The sequence below is a fragment of the Lontra canadensis genome, unplaced genomic scaffold (genome assembly GCF_010015895.1).
Source record: "Lontra canadensis isolate GAN:19392208 unplaced genomic scaffold, GSC_riverotter_1.0 scaffold67, whole genome shotgun sequence".
Lineage (NCBI taxonomy): Eukaryota > Metazoa > Chordata > Mammalia > Carnivora > Mustelidae > Lontra > Lontra canadensis.
The window spans coordinates 984,577-998,897 of record NW_022631061.1 but is presented as its reverse complement, the minus strand read 5'-3'; the positions used below and the strand labels follow the sequence as shown (position 1 = coordinate 998,897).

At 42.8% G+C, this 14,321-nt stretch overlaps 1 protein-coding gene across 2 annotated transcripts in view; it reads left to right on the top strand.

The window, feature by feature from the left end:
* FLT1 (fms related receptor tyrosine kinase 1) overlaps positions 1-14,321 on the top strand; it is a 171,191-nt gene that overhangs the window by 22,022 nt on the left and 134,848 nt on the right. For both annotated transcript variants that reach the window (XM_032879972.1, XM_032879973.1), the window contains exons 2-3: positions 4,378-4,474; positions 4,827-5,053. In XM_032879972.1, coding sequence (XP_032735863.1) covers positions 4,378-4,474; positions 4,827-5,053 — 324 coding nt within the window. The remainder of the gene's footprint in view (positions 1-4,377; positions 4,475-4,826; positions 5,054-14,321) is intronic.

The following is a 14,321-nucleotide window of genomic DNA, read 5'->3' as shown; positions in this document are numbered from 1 at the left end:
ATCTGAATTGGGGAGACGACTGGCTCTAAATCAAAAAGGAAAAAACGTAGATGTTTCATGATTTATCTTTAGCTAAGGCCCTTTCTTAGTAGAGGTGACAGGAGGGGTGGCATCTGGAAGGAAGAGGGGCTAAGAGGTTTGTCTTGAAGTTATATTCAACTGTTTTTGCTTAGGTCAATAAACATCAGTTTTCTAATGATGCTTTTAGTCCAACTCTTAAGAAGCATCTTCTTTCAGTCTTAAAAGTGATAGGCAAGGCTGTCTGGTTCCCAGCAACCTAGGGCAAGTTTGCTCTGTCAGGATCCAGTGGGGTGGCTCTGAAGAAAGACCCCGGCTCATTTGGGTTTGGCTTTGATTGCAAAATAAAGCCGTACTTTACTTGGAACTGTACTCACTCTTCCCCCCGAAGTCCAAGAAAGAGCTCTGTTCTGCATGATGAAATGAAGGTAGAATGGAAAGCCGTGTTTTGGAACCATCTTGATGTGGGCATTCCAATAGAGGTTTGGCGTGTGGGGAAGGAAGGACTTTTTTGTCAAAGAGTCATAATGTTCTATTCTCTCTCAACCTGCCAGACAATACAGAACAGAATGACAGTGAAGAAAATATTCAGACAAGAATAATACCCGTTTCAGGGTTCACCTACGTCCCTGCACACATACTGGTTTTTTAGGGCTATTGCACCGCAATGCTTGATAGCTGATTCTAATTTTTCTATGAAGCATGTGGTAAAGCCCACTTCCATGGTCTGCATGGTTTTTTGTTTTGTTATTTAAATAATAATTCTCCTGACAGAAGGACATCTCTTTGCCTGTCTTAACGGCAGCGATCCCTCCCACCCCCTGTGTGGTTTTGCTTTCCACAGTTTCTGTCACCTGAAGTCAGCTGTGGCCCAGAAGCCGTGATCCTCCTTCAGACGTAAGGTCAGAAGGTCATTAATAGCTGCACCGTGCCCACGTCGTCCCCCTTCACTTTGTGTCATCACGTAGGCCTTTTATCATCTCCCGTCCTCATCAGGAGAAGGAGAGTGCAGTACGAGAAGATATTTTGAGAAAGAGAGAAGCCTTCATATAACTTTTATTGCAGTATGTGATTATAATTGGTCTATTTTATTATGAGTTATCATTGTTAATCTCTTACTGTGCCAACTTTATAAATTAAACTGTATCACAGGTGTGTATATATGGGAAAAAACACAGTACCTGGAGCGTTTGGTACTGTTGTGGTTTCAGGCATCCACTAGGCGTCTTGGAATGTGTCCCTGCAGATGAGGGGAGACTGCTCTATATTGTAGTGGACTTTGATGGAAACAGTGGTTCATAGACCACCTAATCACCAAGGGACAATTATTTGGTTCAACCAGACTTTTAGGCCACCATGGCAAACAGTAGAAAGTTCCAGTCCCCATCTGAGCATCACAGGGGGAGAACTCCTATTCGGTTCTAGCACTCTGCCCTTGGAAATAAGTAACCTGGGGATTTGTTTCTAATTGGGCAGTGTGACTCAGAGCTACTTGCTGCAGAGAGCAAACTGGTTTTCACGTGGCTATGGATATGTACATGTTTACATTTTACATTTTTGCAAAAATCACTACCAAAATGGAGGAAATACTGACCTACAGTAGATACTCAAAAAATGTTAGTCAGATCTTCATTACTCAAGTAGGGGTATGGACATTCAATTGCTTTAAAGAAATGTTTTAAGACCTAAGGTGACTTCAGAGCATTTGAGGAATAAATATTTCACTTTCCTTTTTCCCTATGAGTTTTCCTGTTAAACTGTAGTCTTGGCACCTCCATTAATTTTTATGAGATTCTAGTTTCCTATTAATTGAAGAATGATGGTATACTCACAGTGTCCAGTTACTTGGAAATAGTTTCCTTCTACTTCTCCTTTCCTTTGTTTGATGAACTTCTTTAACCTAGCTTCCTCATTCTGAGTGCAAAATTCACTGATGTCAGTGGAGACTATATAGCAAAAAAGTTTTCTTAGCATTTTCCCCCTAAACTTTCCAATAACTCTAGTATTTTCTGTGTCTTATTTAACCAACCAGTCAGTTTTGTTGCTTTCTTTTGTTGGAAGGATGGAATGGGGAGTGCAGAGAGGAGCGTGTGGATGGCTGTGATTTGGGTCTTTGAGGTCAAAGCTTCTTTCTGATAAGGGTCAGGAGTATTGGTTTTCTACGGTGCTGATAAAGATTCATATGATTTGGAAATGAACTAGCAGGCACTGGGGTTCACCTCATGTCATGAAAAGGGAGGCTTCTTTCCCCTGGCTTCTCCTGGGTGAGAAAGCACACCATCTCCATATAAACCACAGAGACCTCTCTAGGTCATGCCAGAATTTTACACAGGGAACTTTGCTGGATTTTTTCCAGCCCATGAACAACTACTCAATGAAATCTCCAGAATTCCATGCCATAAAGAAGGGCAGAAACTATTTTGGCCTGGAAATTTTTTCAGGATAGGTGTTATCAGTTTCTGGCTGTGGCTGTAGAAAATCTTAGTGTTCCTGTGGATCACTAAAGTTGAGCTCTCTGTTGCCTCAGGAAACTCATAAAGATGAATAAAGTACAAAATGCTTTGCTGAGTACCTGAATGGGTTGACTTGTTCTCTGGGGTTGTTTGATGGACCAATTAGATCTATATGAAACAGTGATTTTAATTTAAATTAGTTAATATCAAGTCATTTTTTTTCCTAGCAGTAATTTGATACCAGGACCTATTGTGTATAAAAGTTACTTTTATGTTAATTTGTATCCACCAGCAACATCAGAAATGAAGCTTAAATTAATGTAATATCTTTGCAATTACATCTCAGCAAAATATTCTCTGGCAGGAAGTGGGGGAAGCAGTTCTGCTAGATGGCAGTGACTGGGCATCTCCCCCACACCAGGGCAGCACCTTCGCTTAGAGGACCGAGCTCTGAATCCACACACCACGTCTGCAAGGTAGATCGTGGGTTTTCCAGTTTTATGCCTGAAGTTACTAAGGAGCAGCAATGACAACAGGCCAAGGCCAATGAGCTAGGAAATGGAGAAATGAAACTTCAAATGCATATTTTAAAAACAGAGTCCAATTTTCCTTGTGATACTAGGACCCACAAGTAACACTAGAGAGCACAGCTAGACTTAACCGTGGAATTTGACATGTGTATCTCATCTCACAGATCTATGATCTGACATAAAAGCCTAGAGGATTCAGCTCGGTCTTCTTTCTTGAATTCTACTGCATGAACCTATTTTTTAAGTAAAAAAGTATTCCCAAAGAATGGCTCCAGGATTGGCTTAACTTTTCTTCTAAGAATATCCATTCCCTCACGCTTGTCCCTGCTAATCCTGGGCCCCTGATCTCCTGCTTTTGCCAGGCATGTGCAGCTGCCTCCGTAGGAGGAGGGGGTGGAGGGAGGAAGAGGCGGGAGAGATCCTTATTAATACTTATTATGATGAGTTCATGCCCAAGGCCGCTTCAGGAAAGGATCACCCTCCATAGCATCCGTGGCTCCAAGATCACGGGACTGGAAATGTCAGAAAAGGAGTCAGGGATCCAAGGTCATCTAGCCCCATCTCTCATCTTCCAGTTAAGAAAACTGAGCTCTGGAGAGAGAGTTGGCTTGGCTAGTGTCACACAGAGTCCCTAAGGTGGATATTATTAACATGTTGTATAGAGATGTGTAGATTTCCAGACACCTTCGCTTGGCTTATCTCATTCTCTCACAACATTCCCCATGAAGTATGCTTGTCAAATGTCACGTAGGGGTGAATAGTTCCCTTTTTCTCTTTCCATGATAGAGGGAACTTGGAGATTATGTAAGACAAACCAAAAGACTTCTAAAACTGATTGTTGGTCTATAATTGGTTTTCTGAAAGAGGAAACTGGTTCAGAAAAAGAAATGACTCGCCCAAAATATCATGGCCTTGCTAATCATTGAGCTATGTCTAGAACCCAGAAAGCTTCTATACTTTGTTTGTATTTGGAAAGGAAGATCAGCCAGGCCTGTAGGACTAGATGACCCACCGTGGTAGAAGTTCAGTTTTGAATGACACTAAACTTAATTAGACATTTAGTCCTGAGAGTTTTTAATGTCACTTTATATTCTTAACATGACTGCATTTAGGAATATGTTTGAATCTATTAATGTTCTGGATCACTGGGTTTTTGGATATTATTTAAATGATTTGGTAAACTAGGATGTATAATATTTGTGAACAAGGCTTGGACTAGAAAACATTGGTGAATTAAGACAAGTTAATATTACATGTACCTTTTTGCAAATGTAAGTAAGTTAAAGCTTAAAACTTGCCTTCATGGGAAGATACGACTTTAAGAAACCATGAGAAGACAATTCGCAAATAATACATTTCCAAAATTTGTTTTCCAGGATCTAGTTCAGGTTCAAAATTAAAAGGTCCTGAACTGAGTTTAAAAGGCACCCAGCACGTCATGCAAGCAGGCCAGACACTGTATCTCCAATGTAGGTAAGTGATGGTGTTGGTTTGGGGATAACCTGGTTGCCTTTTGTAAGGCCAAATCATTCCCTGGCAGAGTAGAAGGGGTTGCCTCTCAGAGAACAAAGGTGGGGACATAACTGGTCTCTTATACTTTGCAAAGTGAAAGCCGCATGTATCTAGCTTCGCAAGGAGAGACTCACTCATTGGAGGGGAAACGGGGAAGCAATGGCCTGAATGAACATCTTTGCGTTTCTCTTCCAAGTTGTTTAAAAGCTTTCTAATATTTCAAGACCCTCAGAATAGTGCTTCCTAATGATATGGATGCTTAGGACCTGGCCCCAGCCCTAACTGTGTTTTGTTTTCTTATCTGTGATTACAGAGGGGAAGCAGCCCATTCATGGTCTTTGCCTGAAACAGTGAGAAAGGAAAGCAAAAGGCTGAGCATAGCTAAATCGGCCTGTGGAAGGCATGGCAAACAGTTTTGCAGTACTCTGACCTTGAACGCGGCTCAGGCAAACCACACTGGCTTCTACAGCTGCAAATATCTATCTATACCTGCTTCAAAGAAGAAGAAAACAGAATCTACGATCTACATATTTATTAATGGTAGGGTTTCCATTTTCTACATTCTGTTTGTTACCCTTTGCAGTGGGTTATAAATCCGCCCTGTTCCCCTGGGAAGTGGGCATTCCTAGCGATGAAGGAAATGGGCCAAGAAAGAGCTTCTGCCCTGGAAACTGGTGGAATGCATTTTTAATGCATTTCTTTTTTTTTTTTTTAAAGATTTTATTTATTTATTTGAGAGAGAGACAGTGAGAAAGAGCATGAGCGAGGAGAAGGTCAGAGAGAAGCAGACTCCCCGCGGAGCCGGGAGCCCGATGCGGGACTCGATCCCAGGACTCCAGGATCATGACCTGAGCCGAAGGCAGTCGTCCAACCAACTGAGCCACCCAGGCGTCCCTTTAATGCATTTCTTAAGGGTCAGTTTCAACCATGATTTTCAAGGACGCAGGGTCAATTGTGTGTTCCCTGCAGGGAGAGACTCTTGTCTCTTCTTGTCTGTTTTGCTCACAGATGTATCCACAGTACCTAGAACAGTGGCTGGTATGTAGCATAGCTGGGTGAGTAAGTGAATGACAAGATTGTAGTTCTATGTCTTAATTATCTAGAAGAGCAAAACAGAATATAAGATTTTTTTTGTCCTTTAGCACAACTGCATTCACTTATATGTCAGAATTGTAAAATACTGCTCTTTTTACCAGATTTAAATATGTAATGTTACTAACATCCCTTGAATATTACAGAGTTGGTTCCAATAATGTTGTTGTATTTCATGTTCATTAAGCAACTATTATAATGACATAAGAACTGGCATGTAACCTTATATTGTAGAAAGGGCAAAAGGCAAAAACAAATCATTTTTCAATTACCGTTTTTATGGTACTCTTTTTCACTCCTCGAAAAATGAACGTATGAAGTGATACTCAGAGGGAAGAAATGCAAAATCCTTAAAGAAATATCAATTGACGGTAGAAATGGATGCCCGAGAAAGAATAAGGAAAATGGCCTGTCATTTTGTTCTTCCTCATTTATCAGTTCCAGCCAATTTCCAAAACTTACTGAATGGGATTTTAAAAAAACAACCCAAAAAACCCCTGAGGCTCTAGACAACACAAAGTAAAGTTAGTAGGCACCTCAGGCACAAAATCAAATTGAAAAACTAAAACAGGACAAGCCACCATCCGTGTCAGTAGCCCAAATATACAATATACAATATGGTGAGGCTTCCCATGGAAGGCAAAACTACAGAATTACAAAACTACAAAACTACAGAATTACATTTTGGCAGGATTCTTTTTTTATTTTTTGAAGTAAGGCAACTAGATAGTGTTTCACCCAAGTGTAACGTATAATAACCCATAATTCAGGGGTTCCTGGGTGGCTCAGTCATTAAGCATCTGCCTTTGGCTCAGGTCATGATTCCAGGGTCCTGGGATTGAGCCCCATATCAGGCTCCCTGGAGCCTGCTTCTCCCTCTCCAGCTCCCCGTGTGTATGTTCCGTCTCTCACTGTCTCTCTCTGTCATAAATAAATAAGATCTTGAAAAAAAAAAAAAAAAAATCCAGGGGCACCTGGGTGGCTCAGTGGGTTAAAGCCTCTGCCTTCGGCTCAGGTCATGATCCCGGGGTCCTGGGATCAAGCCCCGGGCTGGGCTGTCTGCTTGGCTCTCTCTCTCTCTCTCTGCCTGCCTCTCTGCCTGCCTGTGATCTCTCTCTGTCAAATAAATAAATAAAATCTTAAAAAAAATAATCAGATTCAGAGCTCCCGTTTTAGGAGACAGTGGAGCAGCTGTATTTAGGGTGCTGTCAGAAACCTCTTTTTAGCTTTTATCAGCCTGATCGAGACTAAGCCACTTTTTCTGCATTCTGTTCTTCCAAACTCCTGTTTTTACATTTTGCACTTTTCCAGGGTCGGGGGTGGGGGTCAGTTACAACTTAGTAGCTGTGCTCCATCATAGGAACATAGCCAATGTGCTTGAAAGTCCAAGGGGGTAGGTCGGCCTGGGATCTTGGCTTGGAGAAGTCAGCCCACGTCCATAGGAGGGAAGCGAGGGTGGTGGGCAGGAAATGCGTAGGGTGGAAAAGGTGCAGAGCCGGACAGACCTCCAGACAGCTACTTCTGCAGCTCAGGGAGAAAGCAGACACAAAATTTGATAGTGGTGAAAAAATAAAAAACTCAGCCATCTGTTCTCTTTTTCTAGTTCCACGTAGTATGTTATATTCTTTCTGGCACTAGTGGAGGAAAGAAAACACTTTTATTCCCATCTCTCCAGGGAAAAGAGGGAAAATTCATTCATACTAAAAGTCTCATAAAACTGTCTCCTGTGGGTTTATCAGAGTCTGACTTTCAAATCAAATATTTAAATGAGTAAAAAACAGACAAACAAACAAAATCTCTTTTATTTTTTTTTCCTAAAAAAGAATGTTCAACTGTCTTCACTTTTACCTTCTACATGCTTGTTGAACTGGGCCCTGAGTAGTAATGCTGGTTTTGTGGTTTTTCCCGATAGTGATGTTGATCTCAAAACACACTCTCCTGAAGTCCAAGGGAGCTGTGATATAATTTATTAAGCAACGGTAACTTTTTCAAATAGCCTAATGTTTTATGCATTTCATGTTTTCATTATTATATCAATTCCTTTGAAAAAAGTTGGTCTTTAAAAAAAAATTCATGAGAGACAGAGAGAGAGGCAGAGACAGAGGGAGAAGCAGGCTCCCCACTGAGCAGGGAGCCGGATCTAGGACTCAGTCCCAGGACCTTGGGATCATGACCTGGGCTGAAGGCAGATACTTAACTGACAGAGCCACCCAGGCGCCCAAAAAAAGTTGGTCTTATGCTTCCATTTTAATTGAATACTTACTACATTGCAAGTTTAATTTCATTCAGGGGCACAAAACTTGTCCCCCATGACTCACAATTGTCTCTAGTGTTAATAAAACTCCGGCCAGGTCCTGATACACAGCTGCTATTACTCACTAGGTACTAACTGGTTATCACTTATTTATTACTGTTGAATATTTACTTCAGAGCTCATTGTTCTGTTTGGAGAGTTTCTGCCCTGATAAGCATCTGTGGGTGTATTGGCATTTCACTTTGATTTCCATGAAGTTGAGAAACAGCGTTAGATTAATCTTTTTTTTTTTTTAAAGATTTTATTTATTTATTGGACACAGAGAGAGAGAGATCACAAGTAGGCAGAGAAGCAGGCAGAGAGAGAGGGGGGAAGCAGGCTCCCTGCCAAGCAGAGAGCCCGATGTAGGGCACGATCCCAGGACCCTGGGATCATGACCTGAGCCGATGGCAGAGGCTTAACCCACTGAGCCACCCAGGCGCCCCTAGATTAATCTTTTGAAAAAGACCTAGATTTGTAGTCTGATAGGGCCCCAAGAAAAAGAGTCAGGGCTGTATAGCTTTGTCTGTGTAGAGCTAGCACGTGAATTATAACCAAACTATCATCTAGACATCATTGACGGCCTGCTGGGTAATGGGCACACTTCCCACCTGAGCCGTGATTCGGACATATCTGATATGTGATGTACAGAGAAATCAACCTCACTACTTTGGCATTACAGCTTTTATAAAGTCCACCAAGCCTCTGACCTAATACATTACATCAATTTAATTATTCAAGTAATTATATTTAACCACTTTAATTGCTAAATTTTCTGGTAAATTACCATTTCCTTTTATGTAATAACTTCTTACATTTGTAAGAAGTTTCGTTTCAACAAATGGTTTTGTTTACATTATGCCATTTAATTCCCACAACAACCCCGTAAAGCATCCCTCTCTTCATTTTACAAGTGAGGAACCTAAGATCCATTTCACGTTGAAGCTACAAGGGGGAGCGACTGCAAAAGTATTAGCTGCAGAGTAAGGTAGTCAGATTTTTCCTTTCAGAGTCTCAGTGGTACAAGGATATCCAGAGAGGGCAAGGCAGAGATGGGAAGACCAGGGATGGGGCTGTTGTGCGCATTGATGCAGGGGAGTTGAGGTCCGAGGTCACTCTGAGAGCTGTGGGGAAGGAGAGAAGTTGGGGGGGTTGGACGGATTCAGTTGGCCTTGGTGAGCAGTTGGGTCATAGTGGCTGAGGAAGAGGAGTCAGAGACCCTCGGAATTCTGGACGGGTGCCTGGGCGGCTTGTACCCATAGCCAAGTAGAGCTTTGTGTCCCTGAATTACACTGATGTGAAGACAGTCATCCCCCTCTTTTGGTATACCCTTGGCTTGTTCTTGATAAATGGTGGTTGAATGGCATTACCTGAAAAAATATTGTATACATTCTAGAAAATTGCTTAGCAAAATGAATGGAATCTCCCCATAACTACAGCTGCAGAATTCTGGATCATAAAGAAAAACAGATTGTAAAGCATTCCTCCATGCTTTGCTAATTGCAAAACAGAGAGATTTCTAGATGAATAGTAATGTAAGGCCTCCTGAGGTGGTGTTCATCCCCTTCGGAGAGAACAAATGCTTTTGCGTGGCTTTTCTGACCCTCTGGTATACATGAGAAATTGGCTGCAGCTCAGCCTTTCCTAAAAGTTGGAGGATTTCTTTGAAATTAGTTTTGTAATATATGAGTTGTGGCCATAAAGTAAGAAAGTTGAGCAGAAGAGTTTTTAATGGCATCTCCGGAGTATGTGCTATCTTGTCAGCGTCTCCAGTTTAGTTAGGAAGACCTTGAACTTAGCATGCTGAGCTTCCCACACGGTGAAGTCAGCCTGAATTCCTCCTCCCTCCACAACCAAGCCTTTCAGGGCTCTTTAAAGTATAACATCTTCTCTTAAAAAACTATAATTGAAAAGGGAAAAAATGGATGTGTGTGTGTGTTATTATTGGGTGAGTATCCTTACTTCTTCCCTGTAAGAGAAACTTGTCTCTTTTTTTCTGCTTCTCTTTATCTGATTGTTTTTCTCTCTGAGTCTATGAAAGCAAAGGGGTTGGGGCATTTTCCTGACAGATTTTCCTCCACTGGTTCTCTCATTTGTGTCAAACTGGTAAGATGTGCATAGCAGCTTCATTTTAGGTAAAAAAACAAACAAACCCCAAAACTATCAGACCCACTAGGTACATCACTGAAAAGTAGTAGAGGTTCTGTTGACTCAGATATTCTGGGAAAGGCAGGGTGCCTTCCTGGCTCAGTCGGTAGAGTGTGGGACTCTTGATGGTGGGGTCATGAGTTCAAGCCCCACGTTGGGCATAGAGGTTACTTTAAAAAGTGTTTTCCAGGTATCCTGGGAGAAAATAATCATCATGCCTTCGTGTAAATGAGAGAAAGCTCTCCCTGGCTGTGTGGTGGAGACACAGACCTTCTGAGAAGGGTCCTGTGTTCTCACTTGTACAGATTTTCCTAAAGCGCTTTTACATAATGATCTCTGAGATAAACTATGTTGGTATTATTTCTTCCATTTTATATACAAGAGAGCAGACTCCATGACCTTCAGAAGACAGAACTAAGAAAATGACAAGCCACGTCAGGGATCTAGGTCCGATCCCTAGCTATTCAACTTGGTACACAGAGAGAGCTATATTTCTCTTCCATGTTGCATGAGCTAGAACACAGCAGTGGAACAGTGTGTATGCAGATAGTCCCAACTGGACTCTGTTCCCCACAAGTGACAACACAAAGTTCTCTGGGATGGGGATTTGTGGCTCTAAGGTCCGTTGCTCAGAAAAATACTCTGCCACCAGCTTAACCTGTCATTCCTCAAAAAAAGAAAAAAAAGAAAAAGAAAAAAGATACTGAATTTGAAATTTAAAAAAATTTTAATAACTAATATATATTCTAAAAAATTAAAATAACAATTAGTTTAAAGTTTGATGGCCCCGGTAGCTGGAACTTGAGTGGAGTGGGAATAGCCACCCAGGTGCCCTGAGGAAGCATTTTTAAATAAAACTTGTGTTTCCATCTTACACACATATGCACACACACATACCCACATATAGGTAAAAGACATCAGCATGTCTGTGTGTGTGCGTGTGTATGTAAGGTGGAAACAGAAGTTCAGAGGGTCTGATGTGAAATGTGTGTCTTATTGTGGAACTCAGAATAAATATGTTTAAAATTTCGAACTGATCAAAGTTTAAACAGGTAAATGTATGAAAGTGTTAACCTGGTTTAGACAAGGTAGGTCCTATCTGTACTTCTTATTTAGGAAAAGAGCACCAGGGGCACCTGGGTGGCTCAGTGGGTGAAGCCTCTGCCTTCGGCTCAGGTCATGATCTCAGGGTCCTGGAATCGAGTCCCGCATCAGGCTCTCTGTTTGGCAGGGAGCCTGCTTCCTCCTCTCTCTCTGCCTGCCTCTCTGCCTACTTGTGATCTCTGTCTGTCAAATAAATAAGTAAATTCTTTAAAAAAATTTAAAAAAAAAAAAAGGAAAAGAGCACCAGTTATAGAAGCACTATGGTTGTTGCTGTTTTTTAAAAATTTTTATTTATTTATTTATTTGACAGAGAGAGAGAGAGAGAGAGAGAGAGAGCATAAGCAGGGGGAACAGCTGGCAGAGGGAGAGACAGAGGCAGGCTCCCCGCTGAGCAAGCAAGCTCCCCATGGAACAAGGGATGGATACGGGGCTCTATCCCAGGATCCTGAGATTATGACCTGAGCCAAAGGCACACACTTAACTGACTGAGCCACCCAGGTGCTCCGCACTATGGTGTTTTTGGCACACCACTTCTAAAACAGAAGTGTGCAGAGAACTCAGTAGTGGGGTAAGCCCTATCCTCCTGTTGCTGGCTGTGTACCGCGGCTGTGTGTTCTACACACCACAGCCCTGAAATCGTGTTTCCCACCAACGGGTCTGACCCCAGAGGTGCCATAGGCAGGTGGGATCTGTCTGCAGAGGGGACATGCACACCTGCTAGGTACCAGGCCCTGTTGCTCGTTCTGTGCCAGCACAAAGAGGGAAGTTGGGGGATCTTATGATTTTGGGAGTCCCTCTGGTCTACGACCGTGACCCCAAATAGATTTGTGAGCACAGGTTTATTTTTTTTAGGGAATAACTGTTGCTCAAAAGCGGGTCTTTCCAAGGAGTAACAGGGACTCCTCCGACCCTCTTACTGAGGGCGCCCTGTGAAGCCTGCAGGTTCTGTGGGTTCTGTGATGCCTGTGTCCCAACACTACCCTCCATGGGGCCCCTTCCCCATTCTCAGACCCGGTGGGGCCTGCGCGACATGCTCGGTGGACGCTGCTTAACTGGGTGACGTCTGAGCGGTCTGTGTTTGTTGCCTCATTCGCCATCCTGGTAGGGCAGACAGCACAGCCATTGTCACAATCCGGGACATCAGTGGAAAGAGTAGCGACCTGCCCGTGTACTTAGAGCCTCGCGGCTTCCATCTCTTCCACGGTAGTGATGACAGCATTTGTAGGGGAGCGTGCACAGAGGATGTCAGCCCTCCGGCCTAACCTGAAAGGGGGTGTCTTCGCGCTTTGGATTGCATCAGCCAGACGCACCGCCCCATGCAGGGCAGATCCGTGATGGGTGGGGAGAGCATCGCAAGGCTGAAGGAACTTCCTGCGCTTCCAAAAACATTTCAGTGCAACCACCATCGTATTTTCATGAAACTTGAAGGAGAAAATATTGTTTCTATTCATCAAAATTCTCCTCCAAGGGAAAAAGATGCTTAAACAGTTTACATCTTGTAGGAAGAAAAAATTCGAAACCAATTTAAAAAACAAAAACAAAAGTCTGGGGGCGCCTGGGTGGCTCAGTGGGTTAAAGCCTCTGCCTTTGGCTCAGGTCATGGTCTCGGAGTCCTGGGATTGAGCCCTACGAGCCCCACATTCGGCTCTCTGCTCAGTGGGGAGCCTGCTTCCTCCTCTCTCTGCCTGCCTCTCTGCCTACTTGTGATCTCTGTCAAATAAATAAATAAAGTCTTAAACAAACAAACAAACAAACAAAAAAAAAAAAACCCAAAACTCTGAGCTACACTAGTTGGGTGAATTCTTTAGGTCTGGATTTCTTGGCAAATCTATGACATTATCTGTGATTGCTGGATTAATGTCTAGAGTCATCTCCAGGTTTAAGTGTCAGTTTACAACCTGTAGCCATTCTCCCCTCCTCCTGCCCCTCCGAAAAGCTTCTCCCCACACCTCCCTTACTCACTTCATCTCTATCCCTAACTTGTGGCTCCTGCCCCTTATTTTCTGAAACTTGGATTTATTCTAACATGGGATCTTTCAGTAAGAATGGCTTTCCAGAGTTTTGGTCTGGGGGCAGTCTAAGATTCCTGCCCCAGTAGTCTCTCCAGCCCAAAGTTGTGAAGAAAACTTACAAGTCACCTTGCAGCACCAGGAAGCAAAGAATGAAGCCAGGTCGGCTGATAGATTGTGTTTCTTACTCTTTTTACATCGTTGCCTGATATATTTGCTCAGGAGACAGAGGAACACATTGAGGTGAACAGAGTTTGGACTCTCAGTCTTTGGAAACACAGGTGGGCTTCCTCAAACCGCAGCGGTCTGAGGCTGGTATGCATTTCCAGAATTCTACTACAAATGAAAGAATTCCTAGGAACACTCTGGCTTGTCTCTGCATACAGCTTCATCAGAAACTTAGTGCGAGGCCAGGTTTTGCTGGGTTGGTGTTTTTTGTTGTTGGTTTTTTTCCTCCTTCCTTTTTTCTCATTTGATGAAGTTGTATAAAAGGAGAAAGAAATATTTCTAGGATTTAAAATATACACTGATGACACTGTTGATTGGAATGGCAGGTTTTTCCTTGGGAAACAGACCCCTCTGCCTTTCAGCTCTGTACTCCCTCTAGGGCACAGTCATGAAGGAGATTATCCATTCTGTCTGTCCCTGGGGACAGCTGATGAGGACCACATGGTGAGAGTTTAGAGAAGAGTAATTTAACTCTCATCCATTCTCCTTTCCAGCTCTGTGAAAATTTGATAGAACACCTTCTCAGTGTCTTCAAGCCCTGCCGTTTCATAGTTCGTTTCTAGAAACATTTTGTCATTAGATAGCAAGGGTCTTTGGCGGTAGAGAACATGTACGTGTGATTGGAGTAGAAGCCACTCCTCTTGGTAGATTCGTTGACATTCGGGGGTGTTGCACCTTCTTTCCTTTGTCCCTGCCCCAGAACTTGTGTTCACCTAGCATATTCCTAGGAATTCAACTTTAGCCCTTGGTGGTACCTGCCAAACATTCCAGCCCTGCCCTCAGAAAGAGAGCATTTTCTGATACTCCTCAGTCTCCCTACCAGAAAATTTTGGCATGCCAGCTGGCTAAGCTTTGCTATACAAGTGTGTATCACAAGGCATTGAGTACAACTACAGAAATACTAAAAAATAATCAGAATGAACATAGTCTTGAA